Source organism: Trichechus manatus, unplaced genomic scaffold (assembly GCF_000243295.1).
Source record: "Trichechus manatus latirostris isolate Lorelei unplaced genomic scaffold, TriManLat1.0 scaffold00029, whole genome shotgun sequence".
NCBI lineage: Eukaryota > Metazoa > Chordata > Mammalia > Sirenia > Trichechidae > Trichechus > Trichechus manatus.
This window is the reverse complement of record NW_004443965.1, coordinates 12,651,568-12,672,610: the sequence shown is the minus strand read 5'-3', so window position 1 is coordinate 12,672,610 and position 21,043 is coordinate 12,651,568. Positions and strand designations below refer to the sequence as shown.

General features: G+C 39.8%; 1 protein-coding gene across 1 annotated transcript; it reads right to left on the bottom strand.

Moving 5' to 3' along the window:
• Positions 1 to 5,201: 5,201 nt before the first annotated feature.
• On the bottom strand, positions 5,202 to 8,913 carry SERF1B (small EDRK-rich factor 1B). The gene is made up of 3 exons (XM_004374511.2): positions 8,771 to 8,913; positions 7,804 to 7,912; positions 5,202 to 5,585 (listed from the first exon to the last, which is right to left on the bottom strand). Exons 1-3 carry the CDS (start codon positions 8,775 to 8,777, stop codon positions 5,513 to 5,515), a joined length of 189 nt encoding a protein of 62 aa, XP_004374568.1. The 5' UTR covers positions 8,778 to 8,913; the 3' UTR covers positions 5,202 to 5,512.
• Between the last annotated feature and the right edge of the window lie 12,130 nt (positions 8,914 to 21,043).

The following is a 21,043-nucleotide window of genomic DNA, read 5'->3' as shown; positions in this document are numbered from 1 at the left end:
CATACTGGGGAAGACAGATGCCATGTGAGGATAGCCAAGAGCCAAGGAACCCTGGGCCTACCAACAAGGAAGAAATCAATACAGCTTACACCATGATTTGGGCTTTGAGCCTCTTCAACTTTGAGAAAATAAATTTCTGTTCTTTAAAGCCACCCACTTGTGGTATTTCTGTTCCAGCAGCACTAGGAAACTAAAAACCAAAAAAAAGAAAAAAGTAAGTTGTCATCAGGTCGACTGTGACTCATGGGACACCATGTGTACTAGATTAGAACTGTGCTCCATAGGATTTTCAATGGCTGATTTTTCAGAAGTAGATCACCAGGCCTTTCTTCTGAGGCACCTCTGGGTGTATTCAAACCTCCAGCCTTTTGGTTAGCAGCTGAGTGTGTTAATCTTTTTCACCACCCAGGGCTTCCCCTTCAGCTTTTTTCCTAATGGAGTCTTATTGATAAATTAGAGCTTTTCATATATTAAAGGCATTATACTTTTTTTAAAACCTACCAGCATACAGAAAAAAAAAGAAAAAACATGAAAAAACGCTAGGTAGAAATCTCAAACTATACTTTTATACTTTTATGCATAGAAAAATGTATTTCATGTATTGAAACAGAATACGTCAAAACCGAAGCAGATGGTGGAGTTTTAAACGTTTTTTTCTTCTTGTTCTAATTAATGCAGTTTTTTTTTTTTTCCTGTGTATACATTGTTTTCACTTTTCATGCCTCTGTGTCTGAGAGGTCATTTTCTTTCCCTGTAAGTCTTGACCTGAAAGGAAAAAATCAGTTTCTTTTTTCCCTTCCTCCATCTCTCTAGAACATAGAATATGGATTTCTCTGGCTAAGTACTTTCTGCACTAACAAGTGTGTCTCTTATTCTGAAATAATTAAAGAGTCACAGGAAGTTGCAAAGATAGTACAGAGAGGTCCCTGTGTATCTTTCACCTGGTTTTCACCAATGGTTACATTTTACATAACTATAGTACAATATTAAAACCAGGAAACTGACATTGGTACAATGTCTATGTATCTTCTGCTAACTGTAATCACCACAGCAATGAAGATACAGAACCATCAATACCACAAAGGTCTCCCTGGTGCTACCCCTTTATAGTTATGCCCACCCTCAGCCCCCACCATCTCTAAACCCTGGCACCCACTGTTTTTTTATCTGTATGATTTTGAGAATGTTGTATACATGGATGGAGTAATACAGTATGTGAACTTTCAAGATTGGCTCCCCCTCAATGCCCTTGAGAGCCATCCAAGATATTGTATCAATAGTTCATTCCTTTTTTATTGCTGAAGTAGATCACCAGGTCTTTTTTTGAGGTGCCTCTGGGTGGACTTGAACCTCCAACCTTTTGGTTAGCAGCCAAGTTATGTTACTATTTGTATCACCCAGGGACTCCTGGCCATTTATAAAGATAATATATTGAAAAATTATTTATATAGCAAATACTTTACCAGATAAAGTTGTAAGAGGTAGGTTAATAAACATTCTTCCTCAGTTTTGATCTAATGGATAAATATGATTGACAGTTTCATGAAAATAATACATCAAGTATTTTTCAATTTAATTTTGGTGGTCTTCACGAGTGGTCATCACCAAAGGCAATTTGGAACTTATCTTAAGAAGCTAACACTTGAAGACATTATGCTGAGCAAAATAAGCCAATCACAAAAGAGGAAATATTGTATGACATCACTTATATAAAAAGACAAGAAAAGGCAAAGGTATAGAGACCAAAGTTTATTAGCGGTTACGGGGCGGGGGGAGTTAACGGTGATGGAAAAATTGCATTGATTAGGGGTAGGGTTGCACAGCCAATTATTGTAATTGCTATCAGTAAGTTCTACACCTGTAAAAAGTTGAATTGGCAAAGTTGTGTAATATATTTACAACGACGACAAAAAAAAAGTAGCTGCTGAGGCTGCTTACGAACACCTCATGAAATTTATTTCCTTGGTTTGGAGGTTTAGGGTCATGGTTTCATGGGACATTCCAGTTAATTTGTCTAATAGCATGCTTAATGCTTCTGTTCCACCTCCTGGTTCATTGCATAGTGCCTGGGGTCTTAAAAGTTTGCAAAGCTTTCAAGGCACAGTGATTGGTCTCTAGTCACCTGGAGCAACACAGGAAGAATGGCAGTCAGGAACAAGAGGAGGATATGGAATGTGTGGCTAATTGTCTCCATGAACAACTGCTCCTTTGTCATAAGACCAGAAGAACTGGATGGTAACTGGCTACTGTTACTGAACATTTTGATCAAAGAAAGATTCCAAAGAAGAATCCTGACGAAAAGAGAGAAAATGCAGAACAGAATTTCAAATTCTCATGGACTCCAGACTTCCTGGAGCCATCGAGAGAGGATGAACCCCTAAAATGATTGCCCTGAGATAATCTTTATACTTTAAGTAAAAAATACCCCTTAAGTCTTCTTAAATCTGAATATAGTTTAGCTTACCTAGTAAAAAAAAGTCTGCCTTGAGCATTATGCTCTTTTAAGAACTATCTATACGGGATAAAATTGACAACATCAACTCAAAAGATTAGATAGGAACCTTAGAAGCAGTGACTTTATTTTAATGAGGGAGGAATAACTCCAGAAAGGAGGGTGAGAATGGTTGCACAACTTAAAAAATATAATCAATGTCACTAAATTGTACATGTAGAAACTGTTAAAAAAAAGTTAATGTTGACATATTATGATAAATGCAACTAATATCACTGAACAATTTGTATGGGAATTGTCAAATGGAAACCTAAGTTGCAGTGTAAACTTTCAGCAAAAACTCTATAGAATACTTTTTAAAAAAATAAAAAAAAAAGTTAACATGCTGTTGAACCACCACCAGTTGCTGTCCAGTCAGTTCTGACTCATGGCGACCCCATGTGTTTTATAGTAAAACTGCACGTAGGGTTTTCAAGGCTGTGACCTTTTGGAAGCAGATAGTGAGGCCTTTCTGTCAAGGTGCCTCTGGGTGAGTTCCAACTGCTAACTTTTCAGTTAGCAGTCAAGCACTTAACCATTATGTTTACATCATGCTAAAACCCTGACACAGATGGTAAAATACACAAATCTCATAAACTGACTGCCAAAGTCAGTTTTGTATTAGGTTTGCACTTTCGGGTTGTATTTTTTAAAAGTTCAATAGTTTTTAAATAGATTGTAGACTCAAAGCTAAAGGTAGTAGTACGACCCTAGCCTTGAACAGAAAAACTCTCTTTACAAAATGGAACTTGAAAAGAATCCTATACAAAAAAGTTTAAGTAATTTTCTGGAAGTGGGTAAAAACCCCACACGTAAAAACATGGAAAACCTTCCAGCAAAATATATATATATAAGTTAGGAAAATTATTTCAATAACTATTATTCATTTTTAGCCTATTTTTCAAAAACAGGCTAGAGTTTGATAAGTCAATGACAATTTCTTACACATACCACTAATAGAAAAGGTATTCAAAAGAAACCAAGTAACTGATGAAATTGACCTCCGTATATCACCTTGGGCAGTAGCAGCTGCTACCTCCTATTTTCAGCAGGACTTATGAAAATTGCTAATAATAATAGACTACCTCCTCTTTAGGAATGATCCAAGATAGTTATTTCTAATCATGCCTAGAAAGCTATTCCTATGAGTTTGGTATTTTCCAAATTTGCATTGTAAAGTTGGTACTACTTCACCTAAATAATTTTTTCCTTTGCTAAATTTAGTAAATGCATTAACTTTACTGATTATTCTTGTGCATTTTCCCTTAATATCTTGTAATAGGCCAATTTCCCTTTTTAAAAGTTCAGCTATTTTATTAATCTTCCTTAAATATACATAAGAAACTAAAGTGTCAATATATTATGATAATTACATTTAATTGTGTTCCTCTCAGATAACCTTTTCTATTTGCCTTGAGGAAATGCCTGAGCACAGTGAAGTTAAAATTCAAACCCATTATCTTAACAATAGATTCATTCAAATAAATGCCACAAAAAATTAATCACAAATACTGTTTTGGATTTAAGTCTTAATGATAAAGTAGTCTAGCGATCTTTCTTAATATCCATGTTCTTTTAGAAACTGAACTTTTCCCTTTATTTCTAAGAATTGTTTAAGTTCTAAAAAGTGTAAAGTTCTTCAACTGCATAGGAAACTTTAAATTATACAGATTATTCTTTTTTTTAATTTTTTAAAATAAAGCAAACAAGCTATGGCTTAAAGCATGAAAAGTTCTTTGTACTCATCATTTATCACTCTGTGTAGAAATTCTGCAGATAGAATTACAGAAATCAGACCAAGAAAAATCTTCGTGGTGTAATCAGGCTTCTTCATTATCCCTTTTATTAGAATGTAACATAAGTCATTGTAATCCTTTTGCCCTTGTGACAACCATCATAGAAAGTTAGAAGACTGCAGTTAACCCAAAAAATAAAGTTTTAAGTAAAAATCTGTGCTAATTGAAGATAAAAACACAGCCTAAAAAACTTTGTCTCCTTCGATATCCTAAAGAGACACTTAGGATTCCATCCTGGTTATAGATGGTACACCATTGGTAAGTGACTACCACAAGATAACCAGAACCTTCATCGAGATAATTAAGTGACCTCTTGAACTGCCAGTTCAGATACTGGTAAAAATTTGTTGAATTGCATTATGTGAAAAATCAAGTATTTGAATACTTTGTTGTTGTTGGGTGTCATCGAGTCTATTTTCAACTCATAGTGACCCCATGTGACAGAGCAGAACTACCCCGTAGGATTTTCTAGGCTGTAATCTTTATGGGAACAGATCACCAGGTCTTTCTCCCAGGAGCCACTGGGTGGGCTTGAACTGCCAACCTTTCGGTTAGCAACTGAGTGCTTAAGTTACCTTATTTATTACTTTAATGGCATTTATATTCTCTTTGACATAATGATACATATATGGTCTCAAGCCTTAGTTTCTTTAGGTTAACATATTTCCTTATTTATAACTACCATCAAGTCACAAATTTTGGAAGAGATCCAAGAAGACTTAAAAATGGCACTCATTGCAAAAAATGTTAAAGCTGTAATTAGCTCATTTAGTTGCTATTCCAGGTGGTTTGTAGTATCTACTGCAAATTCTTCGAGCAAACCAGTTGATTACAAGTAAAAATTATACAAATGGATTTTAAATTCTATTATACAATAAAATTGACTTTAAAGATCTACTTTAACAAAGTTTGTAACAAAGACTCTAGATTTATGTAAGAGATCTTACCTCATCATGTTATCTACCTAATAAATGATATAAATGTTCACTGCTGATAAAAAATAATGTTCACCAATGTGTTATATGCATGGTTAGTGTTTTATTTTTCAAAGAATGGTTCTAAAACATTACACGAAGTCAGGCTGAAAGGTAAAGTTTAAATAGACCGTTTTATAAGGATAAGTTATAACATATGTAATGACTCTTCACACTACAAAATCTTGATCTTAGAGCGTATGATACACCTAGCTGGCAGTAGCACCCAGGTTTTCCAAATTAGCCAGTCATCATTTTTCTCTTGTCTGCATAGACTTCTTCTCATTAGCTGCCTTCTGTTTTTGTTGCATGATCTCAGAATCCCTATAATGGGAGAAAAGGCTGTTAAGTTGTCACAGAAAAATTGATTTTATGTCCTCACTTGTTTTCTACATAACCCACTCAGCGTATTAGTAAGCAAGTTAAAAGCAGATATAAACACTGATGTCTTTCCCTTTCCATGGATGAAGCCAGAATGGAAAAGCAAAGAATATCGGCTTCGAAGTCAGATCTTATTTTGAATACCGTATCTCTACTGCTACCATGACCTTGGGCAAATAACCTCAAAGCCCTTTCAAAATGGGAGCGATACATACCAAGGTTGTTCTGAGGAACAGCTATGAATTTTTATAGAAGTTTCTGACATTAGGTAGCTATGTGCAAAAATAATGGCAATTACTATTGGTTGTTAACAAAGTTGACTCTCAATTTTTTTTCTGAACTAAGAGGCATTGAAGACGTCTCCTAGATATTAGATATTCTAACTGGTACCCAGGTTTAGGATATAGATGCTATGAAGCAATTCAGTTTCTTACAAGCCAAAAAGTTCAATAGCTAGTGGTTAAAATGGATTATATTAAAGAAAAGCAGGATATTCAGGGCATTTTCTTAACTCTTTACATCTCTGGTGAACTTCCATATGCCATATTAACTGTGAACCACAATCTGAACTACCTGGGTGAGGTGGACCATATATTAGATGGCTATGTATTGAACACCTACTATGTGCCACGTATTTTACTAGCTCTGGCTTAAGTTCCACAATAGCTCTGAGTTACTACTGCCATGTCTTAGATAAAAAATTAAAGGCTTAGAGCTAAATAATTTGCACCAAATCACATAAAAATGAAAAGTTGTCCACTTTCAAAGTCCAGGTTCTTTTTTGTTGTTATCGCAAAAATTTAGTATTGGATTTTAACTCAGAATTGAATAGCTCTGTCTATGATAGTAAAACATTTCTGCAAAGCCAATAGCAAAAGCTGGCATGAGAAGGAAGGAAAAACAAGACAGCTACAAAGGCAGGCAGTACAGTGAGAAAGAACAGTGATTTCTCTGTTAGAAACCAAACTCTGCTGTGCTTGCTGAACGGTCTTAGTAATACTGAAGAGCCTCAGTTTCCTTTTCTACACACTGAAGCTAATGCCACTTTTCAGAGCTGTGATAAACAGAGATAATACATCTAGAGCACCTAGCTCAGAGCTTTATTAGTGGGGATTTAGTCAATAGTGGCTATTACTGAATTAAGTCAGGCTAAGTTCTCCAATAAAAATACTATTTGAGAGTCACTGATCCATGTCATGTTCACTTTTACTCCAATAAGCGTAAATATCAATTTAAGGCAAAGCTCATCACTTTAACAGTGCCATTGAAACAAAGTGTGAACTGATAGTTAAGTGCATCAATCTTACTAACCAGTGGTTCTTAACTCTGACTTATATCAGAATCACCTGGGAAGGTTTTGTAAATTCAGGTTTAAGGCATAATTTAGGTATAATAAAATTTACTTGGGGCTTTTTAATGCCCAACAAATTAAATCAGAGCTGCGTGTAGGGCCCAGACTTGGGTAGCTCTCAAAGTTTCCCAGGTGATTCTAATATGCATCCAAGATTAAGAAACACTGATAAGCCAGAATGAAGGATAAGTAGTCAATTATTCACATAACCTCCAGGTTACACATGGACAATAAAATTTAACTTTGGTTAACCTTTTCAAAAACATGAATGCTTTTTTTTTTTTTTTTACTTAAGGTGCAGTCTCACTGAAGTATTTCTGTAGCAGTTTTGTATTATTTGTCACACAGTCTAATATCATTCTGTCTACATGCATTTTCTCCAACCTGATGGAGCTTCAGAAGTCAGTATAGCTACACATACTTATTATATCTCCTTCCAAACAGTCGAACTATAATCAAGTCGCTTGTTTGTCACCTAGACTAGTTTGGGTAGGTTTTCCCCTTTGCAAATGTTGTGTCCCTAGCACTTAACAGTGCCCTGCATATGGAAGATGTTCAATTATTTTGCCAAATCAAGTTCTTATGGTTGAGTCGGAGTTGCGTGAGATTCCCTGCACGACAGCTTCAGAGCTTTAAATTCTTCACCCATGCGTTGGATAATAAATATCCTATGTGGATATCAATAGCTGTTACCCCTTTCTGTAGGTTAGGCCCAGTTCTACAAAGAGTTTACAAAATGCTTTTCATTCTCCAAAATGTAGCTTCAATCAAAACTTCAGTGAATTGCGAATTCCATTAAGTACCACTTACCTCTGCTTTCTCTGAGAGGTAGTCAAGCTATCCTCTTTTCTTTTTCCCTTGCTAATCTCCTGGGTTTTCTTCATGTTTTTCTGGCGAGCAAGTTCTCTTTGATTTCCACCTACAAAGAGAAACAGTCATGTTCTTTTTCCACTTCCAAAATGATTAATAATTCCATTAAAGGGCTCTTGTTCAAGGGCATCTCAAGTTTGCCTTTTAATAGAAAAGCTGGCCAAGTACTGCCACTGGATGGGGTTCCCAGACCTTACCGACAAAGAGTAAGCTTAACGGTAAACACTTAAGGACTTAAGAGCATTATCATACCAATCAAGGTATTCACGGGCTATAAATACCAGACCTTTTAAAACAGGCATTCCAATAGTCTAAGTGAGCCAGTATTCCAAAATAAGTTCTGGCTTTTGAAGGGTGTGGGGAGGGGGGAGAAAAAGAAAGACACAAAGAGATCACACACCGCACGAGTTCAGCCCATCACAATTCGATCTTTCAGCTAGCAAACGCAGATGTTTTTAAAACATTACCTGTGCTGGCCAAACAAAAGAACTAGGGAAGAGGCGCAGTTGGAGCTCCCAGTTCTCATTAGGCCTCACGACTTTAGGTACCATCTATAAACCGCCTCCAGACAAGGCCCCTTCCCCGGGCTGTCCCTCCACATCTCCCGGGGGTGTGTTTAGACGGGTCTTACGGTGCAAACCTGCACCTGAGGGGCAAGCAGAAGCCCAGCCTTTGGGCCGGACCCAACAGCTGGTTCGAGCAGGCAGCGAAACCCTGGAAAGAAAAGCGTCCCTTCTCTGCTGACTGAAGGCAGGGTCCCCATCTCTCCCGACAGAAAAGGATCACCAGCTGGCCGCCATGCCTCCCTCCCGCCGCGCCCCCGGGCGGCCTCGGGGCCGTGCTGGGTTCCGGGCACAGCCGGGCGGGAGGCTTTCCTGCAGCTTCCCCCACCCCTGCGCACACTCACGGGCCATGTCGACCACCGGACAGAGCCTGGAAGAGAGCGACTCAGAAAAGCAACGGTTCCCTCCCAAGCACAGCCGCCGTCACCACCCTTCGTTCTGGAAAGCTGAGCGCGCCGATCCTTCGCGGGGAGACGCCTCTGCACCGTCAGCGGCCCCGCCCACGGAGACCCGACAACAGCCACCAGCGTGGCCAAAGAACGACTGCGCGTGCGCGGGCGGGCGAGCGGTTCCCGGCAGGGTCGCGGCAGCCGCAGCGAGTGGAGAATTGGTCACTCCCCTGGCCCGGCTGCCTTGCACTTTTGGCGGAGTCCAGAAACCAAGTCTGAGAGAGGCGTGTGTAGATTTTTCCTATCGTGTACCACGCACTGGGGCTTGAACAGCTCCTTTTTTTTTTTTAAACAAACAACAATAAACAGTACAATGTCTCACTTTTCGACAAAGGACTTTCATTAATTGCCTTCTAGAGGCGAGAAGGAGGGGAAGGGAATTGAACAGATTGAGGGTTAACTCTGCGAAAGGCAGTGTTAGCCCTTTACATAACTTCCTTCCGTATTGTTTCAACAACCCCGCAAGGTAGGCTTCATTGTTCTCATTTTACACAAGACGAGACTGAGCCTCTGAGATCATAAGCGACTAGACCTAACTGGTAGGAGGAATCTGTGGAAGCGAGATTCTAATTTAAGATTGACTTTAACGTCTATGCATTTCCCATTTTTTCCCACGGCCGCTGTCGCGGTCGACAGTTGTTTAGAAATTCCAGGTTACTGAATGTGTGCTTGGGTTGTGCAATGGAGAAAGGATAGCAGGGAACGCAGCCTTACCTTACCTTGAATTCAGAATAACCTCGGAACCTACATAAACACTGTGGAGCACCTGCCGTTGCTAGAAACAGACATGTAAAAAGATTCTAACGGTTCGTTTAGTCGATGCTTATATTCTTCACCTATTCCATTAATTATTATAAATTGAGAAATGTGAGGAGATGGTCTGAACACCCTAAAATTGCCTTTTTTAAAAAAAAAACTTTTATTTTGGAAGATATAAAAGTATAGAAAATACTATAATGGACCCGTAAGTACGTATAACAAACTTCAACAATTATTACCTCATAAAATCGCCTATTTTAGGGAAGGTGGGAGAAAGTGGTGAAGACTACGGGCTCTGGAAATGGAATGTCTAGGTTGAAAGCCCAATTCTACCAATAAGCAGCAGTGTGAACTTGGATAAGCAGCAGTGTGAACTTGGACAAGTTGTTTGTGTTAAAGTTTCCTTACCTGTGAGAAGAGGAGATAATTGTACCTTGTTAATTGAATTAACATATTTGAAGTACTAAGTGTCCAATATATGGTAGCACTCAACATAAGCAATTATTGTCACTATTCTTTCAACCTCAGAGAGCCTGTGTAGCAGCACACATTATCAGTCTCCCCACACCTCACCCCTCCACCTCAATACTGCTCACAGGTCAGATCAGTTATCTGTTTCCACTTTGTAAGCCTTTTCTTGAGTAACTTGAGCAGGGGGAAAAGACTGACTTTCTGGCGGGGCTCTTTTTAGAGATAGACCATTTGAAGAGGCAGGGTAGTGAAAAAATTTGGGATTGGAAGGTAAATGGCAGAGTTGTTCTGTATGTGTTCTCAACTTACACTCTAATTGAACTTTTCCTTTTCAGCTGAAAATAAAATTTTTGAGTTGTAGGAGTATACCCGTGTATGCAAGATATGTTGTGTGTCTACCAGATGAAACAGGAGACTTAAAATTACTATGATGCCACTAAAAATTTTACTCCATAAACTTGGATGTGTAACAAATGTCTTGTGACCTTATATTTAATAATAAAATTAAATCTGACTCTCCCCATATGTTTACTAGTGGGAAATTAAATCTTCGTCATTCTTGGACTTTCTTACCTACAGTGTTGTGTGAATGTCCAGGACTCTTAGGTGAAGCAGAACATTTGAGGAGAGGCCTTGGTCTTCATTTTATACTAGAATGTGCTAATGCTGTATGGTCCCAGTCAGTGGCTCCAAGATTTCTGAGAAGTCTTTGGCAGGGGTTTCTTTTTTGACTTGTTGAGTTTCTCTAGGTGTATCTGAGATCCTCTTGCCTTCCCAGAGTATGGGAGAGAGCTACTCTAAGAACCCTCAAATCTCCATTTTCTTCCCTGTCTTAGGAGGAATCTCTTCTCTCTGCTTTCAGCTTTGCCTTTCTACTCTGAAAAGCACTTGACTCTCCTTAAATAAATGGAAAGATGTTTCATGTTCATGGATTGGAAGACTTATTATTATTAAGATAGCAATACTACCCAAAGTGATGTATAGATTCAATGCAATCCTGATCAAAATTCCAACACCCTTCTTTACAGAAATAGAAAAACCAATCCTCAACTTTAAATGGAATGGCAAGAGGCCCCAAATAGCTAAAGCAATGTTGAAAGAGAAGGACAAAGTAGGAGGACTCACACTTCCTAATTTTAAAACATACTATACTGCTACCGTTATCAAAACAGCCTGGTACTGGTATAACAATAGACACAGAGACCAATAAAATAGAATTGAGACTCCAGAAATAAACCCACACGTCTATGGTCAACTAGTGTTTTACAAGGGTGCTAAGTCTATTCGATAGAGAAAGAAGAGTCTCTTCAATAATTGGCTCTGGGAAAATTGGATTTCCACATGCAGACAAATGAAATAGGATCCATGCCTGCACCATACACAAAAGCAAATTTAAGATGAATTAAAGACCTAAATGTGCAAACTAAAACCATAAAATTCTTAGAAGAAAAAGCAGGAGCAACGCTGTTAAGCCTAGCTTTTAACAATGGATTATCAAATATAATAACAAAAACACAAACAGCAAAAGACAATAAATAAATGGAACCTCATAAAAATTAAAATTTTTTGTTCGTCAAAAGACTATACCAAAAAAAAAAAAAAAATTAAAAGACAAGTTACCGATTGAGAGAATATCTTTGGAAACCACATATCCAACAAGAATCTAATAACCAAAATATATATAAAACTTCAACAACATAACAACAAAAAGACAAATAACCTAATAATAAAATGGGCAAAGGCCTTGAATAGACATTTCATCAAAGAGGATATTCAAATGGCCACCAAAGACAGGAAAAGATGCTTAGCGTCATTAGCCATTAGAAAGATGCAAAACAAAGTCACAGTAAGATACCATCTCACTCCCCGTAGGATGTTGTTGTTGTTGTTAGGTGCCCTCCAGTCAATTCTGACTCATAGTGACCCTATTGTACAACAGAACGAAACACTGGCTGATCCTGCACCATCCTCACAATTATTGCTATGTTTGAGCCCATTGTTGTAGCCACTGTGTCACTCCATCTCTTCGAGGGTCTTCCTCTTTTTTGCTGACCCTCTATTTTAACAAGTATGATGTCCTTCTCCAGGCACTGGTCCCTTCTGATAACATGTCCAAAGTATGTGAGACAAAGTCTCATATTATCTTTGCTTCTAATGAGCATTCTGGCTGTACTTCTTCCAAGACAGATTTGTTTGTTCTTCTGGCATCCATGGTGTATTCAATATTCTTTGCCAATACCATAATTCAAAGCATCAATTCTTCTTCAGTCTTCCTTATTCATTGTCCAGCTTTCATATGCATATTGAAAACACCATGGCTTGGATCAGGCACATCTTAGTCCTTAAAGTGACATCTTTGTGTTTTAACACTTTCTTGAGGGCTTTTACAAGAGATTTGCCCAATGCAATGTTTCTTTTAATTTCTTGACTGCTGCTTCCATGGATGTCGATCGTGGATGCAAGTAAAATGAAATCCTTGACAACTTCAATCTTATCTCCTTTTATCAGGATGTTGCTTATTGGTCCAGTTGTGAGGATTGTTTTTTTTCTTTATGTTGAGGCATAATCCATTCTGAAGGCTGTGGTCGTTGATCATCATCAATAAAGTGCTTCAAGTCTTCTTCACTTTCAGCAAGCAAGGTTGTGTCATCTGCATATTGCAGGCTGTTAATGAATCTTCCTCCAATCCTGATGCCCCATTCTTCATATAGTCTAGCTTCTCAGATTATTTGCTCAGCATACAGATTGAATAAGTATGGTGAAAGGATACAACCCTGACGCACACTTTTCCTGACTTTAAACCACGAAGTATTCTCTTCTTCTCTTCAAATGACTGCCTCTTGATCCACGTGCAGGTTCCTCATGAGTACAATTAAGTAATCTGGAATTCCCATTCTTTGCAATGTTATCCATAATTTGTTATGATCCACATAGTCAATAAAGCACAGGTAAACATCTTTCTGGTATTTTCTGCTTTCAGCCATGATTCATCTGACATCAGCAATGATATCCCTGGTTCCAACTCATCTTCTGAATCCGGCTTGGATTCCTGGCAGGTCCTTGTTGATGTACTGTTATAATCACTTTTGTATGATCTTCAACAAAATTTTACTTGTGTGTGATATTAATGGTACTGTTCAATAATTTCTCCATTCTATTGGATCTCCTTTCTTTGGAGTGGGTACAAATATGGATCTCTTCCAGTTAGCTGGCCAGGTAGTTGTCTTCCAAACTTCTTGGCATAGACAAATGAGGACTTCAGTGCTGCATCCATTTGTTGAAACATCTCAGTTGGTATTCTGTCAATTCCTGGAGCCTTGTTTTTCGCCAGTGCCTTCAGCGCAGCTTGGACTTCTTCAGTACCATTGGTTCTTGGTCATATGCTACCTCCTAAAATGGTTGAGCATCAACCAATTCTTTTTGGTACAGTGACTCTGTGTATCCTTTCCATCTTCTTTTGATGCTTCCTGTGCCGTTTATTATTTTCCCCGTAGAATCCTTCAATATTGCAACTCGAGGCTTGAATTTTTTCTTCAGTTCTTTCAGCTTTAGAAATGGGGAGTGTATTCTTCCCTTTTGGTTTTCTATCTCCAGGTCTTTGCACATGTCATTGTAATACTTTACTTTGTCATCTCGAGCTGCCCTTTGAAATCTTCTGTTCAGATCTTTTACTTCATTTCTTCCATTCACTTTGGCTACTCTGCTTTCAAGAGCAAGTTTCAGAGTCTCTTCTGACATCCATTTTGGTCTTTTCTTTCTTTCCTGTTTTTTAATGACCTGTTACTTTCTTCATGTGTGATGTCCTTACACCTCATCTGGTGTTCGGTCATTTATGTTCAATGCATCGAGTCTATTCCTGAGATGGTCTCTAAATTCATATGTGATATACTCAAGTTCGTACTTTGGCTCTCGTGGACTTATTCTAATTTTCTTCAACTTCAGCTTGAGCTTACATATGAGCAATTGATGGTCTGTTCTGCAGTCAGCCCTTGGCCTTGTTCTGACTGATGACACCGAAGTTTTCCATCATCTCTTTCCACAGATATAGTTGATTTGGTTGCTGTGTATTCCATCTGGTGAGGTCCACGCGTATAGTCACTGCTTATGTTGGTGAAAAAAGGTATTTGCAATGAAGTAGTCGTTGGTCTTGCAAAATTCTATCATGTGATCTCTGGCGTTGTTTCTGTCACCAAGGCCATATTTTCCAACTACCAATCCTTCTTCTTTGTTTCTAACTTTTGCATTCCAATCACCAGTAATTATCAATGCATCTTGATTGCATGTTTGATCAATCTCAGACTGCAGAAGGTCGTAAAAATCTTCAGTTTCTCAACTTTGGCCTTAGTGGTTGGTGTGTAAATTTGAATAATAGTCGTATTAACTGGTCTTCCTTGTAGACATATGGATGTTATCCTATCACCAACAGCGTTATACTTGAGGATAAATCTTGAAATGTTCTTTTTCATGATAAACTCTATGATGGCTAAGATAAAAAAATGAAAACAAAAGAACAAATGTTGGCGAGGATGTGGGGAAATTGAAACCCTTATCCATTGATGGTGAGAATGTAAAATGGAAGAGGCATTCTGGAAGACAATGTGGCACTTTCTCAAAAAACTGAAAATAGAACTACCATATGACCCAGCAATTTCACTTCTAGGTATATACCCAAAAGACTGGAAAGCAAAGACTCAGAGACTTGTACACCAATGTTTATGGCAGCACTATTCACAATAGACAAAAAGTGGAAACAACATAAATGCCCATCAGCAGATGAATGGATAAACAAAATGTCATACATACATACAGTGGAATACTACTCAGCTAGTAGGAGAAATGAAGTCTTGATACATGCTACAATATAGATGGAGCTGTAAGACATTATGCTGAGTGAAATAAGCCAATCACAAAAGGAAATACACTGTACGGCTTTACTTATATAAAAAGACAAGAACAGATAATGGATTGAAGTGTGTCCCCCCAAAAATGTGTGTCAATTTGGCTATTTTGTCATTTGATGTGATTTTCCTATCTATTGTAAATCTTACCTTTACCTCTATAATGTTAATGAGGCAGGATTAGAGGCAATTACATTAATGAGGCAGGACTCAATCTACAAGATTAGGTTTTATCTTGAGTCAGTCTCTTTTGAGATACAAAAGAGAGAAGCAAGCAGAGAGACAGAGAGACCTCATGCCACCAAGAATGAAGAACCAGGAGGGGAGCTCATGCTTTGGACCTGGGGTCCCTGCACTGAGAAGCTCCTTGACTGGTGTAGATTGATGACAAGGACCTTCTCCTAGAGCTGACAGAGAAAGAATTCCTTCCCCTGGAGCTGGCACCCTAAATTCAAACTTCTAGCCTCCTAGACTGTGAGAGAATAAATTTCTCTTTGTTAAAGCCATCCTCTTGAGGTATTTCTGTTATAGCAGCACTAGATTACGAAGACAAAGGTACTTGTGTAAAGAACAAAGCTTATTAGTGGTTACCAGGAGTGAAAGTGAGGGGGAAGGGATGATTAAACTTGTGTGTCAACTTGGCTGGGCCATGATTCTCAGTGGTTTGGAAGTTATGATGTAGCTTGGTGGTTATATAATGATGTACTTACACTCATGATGAGATATTCTGTGAACAGCCAGTCAGTTGAAGGTTGTTTCCTTGTGGGTGTGGCCTTTATCCAATATATATGGACTTTCTGGCAAAGCTCACTGACGTTTGCCCTACTCTGCATCCTGCATTCAGCTCATCATCATCTGACTTCTGGTTCTTGGGACTTGCGCCAGCAGCCTGCCATCTGACCTGCTGATATTGAGTTCGTCAGCCCCTGCAGCTATGTGAGTCAGGAGAAACCTCCAGCCTGACACCTGACCTGCGGACTTGGGACTTTCCAGCCTCTACAACCACGTAAGCCATTTCCATTTCCTTGATATAAATCTCTCTCTCTGTACATACATATATATACACACACATACATATATACCTATATGTATACTTACGTGTGTGTGTGTGTGTGTGTGTGTGTGTGTGTATACTTTATTGGTTCTGCTGCTCTACAGAACCCAGCCTAAGACATTTGGTACCAAGAGTGGTTCTAGAGAAACAAAATTGTAAAGATGAGTTTTTTAAATTGGTTCTCAAGTCAAGTTAGTCTTAAAGACGTTTATGACTTGCTTCCAGTAGTAAAGAGGGCACTGCTAATCCGTGGTGTGAGGTGACAATAGAAATACACAAAATATCACCACCAATACATCAAGTATTGATGAGAGACAATCCTCCGGGTGATCACATGCTTGATACTTTTCTAATTTTGTCAGAATGAGAAGTGTAAGGAAACTGGTTGGTTGGTCCTACTTTTGCAAGACAAAGTGGTGAAAGAAAGAGATGAGCTCAGGGTTTCAGAATCAAAGCTTAAGCACCACATAAATGACCTCAAAGTTGCCACTTGTGCCCTGAAAGAAAGTCTTATTTCTTGTAGTAATAAAGCTGATATTGCTGAAAACTGAACCCAGAGTCTTATTGTAAGTGTGGCTGAATGACAATGCCAGTTGAATTCCCAACCTTGAATGGTGTCTGAAGTTAAAGTGAGGGCACTGATTGGGGAGAAATGCGATAAGGTGGGACTCCAATTGAGATGGGGCCACATGGGCAGATAATCAGGAAGCTGGGGACACTAAGCCCCTGCATGCCATTGAATTGCTCCTGCCAACAAAACCACTAGCCGCTTCACTTCCATCTGATGAAATTAACCCAGCTGTGTCTGAAGAGCCTTTGTCTGAGTTATCACCTGGGGTGGCATCTGAGCCATCACCTGGGGAGGTGTCTGAGTCATTGCATGGGGTATTGCCTGAGGCAAATGCCTTACAAGACATGGCTGAGTGTTCTCAAAACACATTCCAACCACCCATTTTTGGTTCTAGACCTATAACTAGACTTAAGTCACAGAAAGCCCCAAAAGGTGAAGTAGAAAGTATGACCAGGGAGGAGGTATGCCACACTCCAAAAGAATTGCTTGACTTTTCTAATATGTACAAACAGAAACCTGGGGAATATGTGTGGGAATAGCTATCAAGAGTGTTGGATAATGATACAAGGAACATAAGTTGGATCAGTGTGAGTTTATTGACATGGGCCAACCAAGCACAGAATCTTCATTCAGTGTTTCAGCTTGAGAGGTTAGGAAAGGATCTAATAGTTTATTTGGTTGGTTTGCTGAAGCATGACTTATGTGGTGGCCTAAACTAAGTCAAGTTGAAGTACTAGACCTGCCTTAGTACACTATAGAAGAAGGTATCCAAAGGCTTAGGGAAATCGGCATGTTTGAGTGAATTTATCAGGTTAGACCCACAGACCCACACGTGTAGTGCCCAGAGGACACACCTTTTACCACAACTGGGAGGAACAAATTTGTGAATGCAGCCCCAGCATCCTTGAAGTCTGATGTGATTGCTATTTTATGTAAGTCTGATTTGACAGTGGGAACTTCCCTAACTGAATTAAGACACCTAATTACAATGGGGCTGACTGGACCCCATGGTGGTAGGGCAAAGTGGTGGCACTCAGTTGATAAAGACAAGGTGGGTGCGGTTACTGTAATGGGCAGAGGAGTCAAAGCAGTAATCAGAATAGTCTGACTTGTATTGACTTATGGCATTGGCTTCTTAGTCATGATGTCCCTCAGGGTGAAACAGATGGGAAATGTACTAAATATTTATTTGACTTGTAAATGTGGAAGAATTCAAGGTCAAGTGAACAGCAGTCTAATTTGAATCGGCAGAATAGAGTCACAGTCCCTCAACCAATTCCCAGACTCAAGCGAGGTTACAGACTCATAACCACTTGAATGAAGGGCAGACTGCGTCCGCTTGAATAAGGACCCCACAAGACTGCCAAAAATTTATACTGTTAGTCTTTCTCCCAGCCTTCCCCAAAGGGATCTATGGCTTTTTCAAGAGTGACTGTTCACTGGGGAAAAATAAATGATCAAACTTTTCAGGGATTACTGGATATTGGCTCTGACATTAATTCCAGGAGATCCAAAATGTCACTGTGGCCCACCAGTCAGAGTGGGGTCGTGTGAAGGTCAGGTTATTAATGGGGTCTTAGCTCAGGTTTGTCTCACAGTGGATCCAGTGGGTCCCCAAACCCATCCAGTTCCAGAATGTATAATTAGAATAGATATACTCAGCAACTGGCAGAACCCCCACATCGGATCCCTGGCAAGTGGAGTAAAGGCTATTATGGTAGGAAAAGCCAAGTGGAAGCCATTAGAATTGACCCTTCCTAGGAAAATAGTAAACCAAAAGCAATACTGCATTCCTGGAGGGATTGCGGAGACTACTGCCACCATCAAGGACTTAATTCCCACCACATTCCCATTCAACTTGCCTATTTGGCCTGTGCAAAAAGCAGATGAATTTTGGAGAATAACAGTGGATTAGCATACACATAACCAGGTGGTGACTCCAATTTCAGCTGCTGTTCCAGATGTGGTTTCATTGCTTGAGCAATTTAATATATCTACTGGTACCTGGTGTGCAGGTATTGATCTGTCTAATGCCTTTTTCTCCATACCTGTTTTGAAGGGCCACCAGAAGCAGTTTGCCTTCAGATGGCAAGGCCAGCATTACACCTTTACTGTCCTACCTCCGTGGTATAAATCTCTCCAGCCATATGTCATAATTTTGTCCGCAGGGAACTTGATTGCCTTTTCCTTCCACAAGACATCACACTGGCCCATTACATTGATGACATTATGGGGATTGGACCTAGTAAGGAAGAAGTGTCAATGACTCTGGACTTGTTGGTAAAACTTTTGCTTGATAGAGGGTGGGAAGTTAATCCCACAAAAATTCAGGCGCCTTCCACCTCAGTGAAATTTCTAGGAGTCCAGTGGTGTGTGGCATGTGGAGATATTCCTTCTAAAGTGAAGGATAAGTTATTACATCTGGCCCTCCCACAACTAAAAAGAAGGCAGAACGCCTGGTGGGCCTCTTTGGATTTTGGTGTCAACACAGCCTTCATTTGGGTGTGCTACTCCAGCCTATTTATTGAGTGACTCGAAAAGCTGCTAGTTTTGAGTGGAGCCCAGAACAAGAGAAGGCTCTGCAACAGGTTCAGGCCACCGTGCAAGCCACTCTGCCACTGAGATCGTATGATCTGGCTGATCCAATGGTGCTTGAAGTATCCATGGCAGATAGAGATGACATTTGGAGTCTTTAGCAGGTCCCTATTGGTGAATCACAACACAGTCCCTTAGGATTTTGGAGCAAAGCTCTGCCATCCTCTGCGGATAACCACTCTCCTTTTTGAGAAACAGCTTTTGGCTTGTTAGTGGGCCTTAGTAGAGACTGAATGCTTAACCATAGACCACCAAGTCACCATGCAGCCTGAGCTGCCCATCACAAACTGGGTGTTGTCTGACTCACAGAACCATAAAGTTGGATGTGCACAGCAACACTCTATCATTAAATGGAAGTGGTATATATGAAATCGGTCCCGAGCAGGACCTGAAGGCACAAGTAAATTGCATGAGGAAGTGGCCCAAATATGCATGGTCTTCATTCCCGTCACATTACCTTCCATCTCCCAGTCTGTACCTCTGGCCTTGTGGGGAGTTCCTTATGATCAGTTGACTGAGAAAGAGAAAACTTGTGCCTGATTTACAGATGGTTCTGTGTGACATGCAGGCATCTCTTGAAAGTAGACAGTGGCATCACTACAACTCCGTTCTGAGACCTTCCTGAAGGACAGTTGTGGCGGGAAATCCTCCCAATGGGCAGAACTTTGAGCAATGCACCTGGTTGTTCACTTTTCTTGGAAGGAGAAATGGTCAGATGTGAGATTGTATTCTAATTCATGGGCTGTCGCCAATGGTTTGATTGGATGGTCATGGACTTGAAAGAAGCAGGATTGGAAAATTAGAAACAAGGAGGTATGGGAAAGAAGTATGTGGATAGGCCTCTCTAAATGGGTCAAAGAAGTGAAGATATTTATGTCTCATGTGAATGCTCACCAATGGCAGAGGAGGATTTTTAATAATCAAGTGGATAGTATGACACATTCTGTGAAAACCAGTCAGAGTCTTTCTGTAGCCATTCCCATCATTGCCCAATGAGCTTATGAACAAAGTGCCTATGGTAGTAGGGATGGAGGTTATGCATGGGCTCAGCAACATGGACTTCCACTTACCAAGGCCGACTTGGCTACAGCCACTGCTGAGTACCCAATCTGCCAGAGTCCGAGACCAACACTGAGTCCCCAGTATGGCACCATTCCTCAAGGTGATCAGCCAGCCACCTGGTGGCAGGTTGATGACATTGAAATGCTTCCAAAGGGCAGCGTTTTGTTCCCACTGGAATAGACACTTACTCTGGATATGGATTTGCCTTCCCTGCACACAATGCTTCTTCCAAAACTACCATCTGTGGACTTACAGAATGCCTTATCCTGTCTCATGTATCCCACACAGCATTGCCTTGGATCAAGGGACTCATTTCACAGCTAATGAAGTGTGTGGCAATGGGCCCATGCGCATGGAATTCACTGGTCTTACCATGTCCCCCATGATCCTAAAGCTGCTTGCTTGATAGAACGATGGAGTGGCCTTCTAAAGACATAATTACAGTGCCAGCTAGGTTGCAATACCTTGCAGTGTTGGAAAATGTTTTCCAGGAGGATGTATATGCTCTAAACCAGAGTTCAGTATATAGTGCTGTTTCTCCCATAGCCAGCTTTCATGGGTCCAGGAATCAAGCAGTGGAAATGGGAATCGTACCACTCATTATTACCCCTAGTGATACACTCAAAAATGTTTACTTCTTGTCCCCACTACCTTATGTTCTGCCAGTCTAGATGTCTTAGTTCCAAAGGAAGGGATGCTCCCACATGGAGATACATCACTGATTCCATTGAATTGTAAGTTAATGCCACCCAGCCACT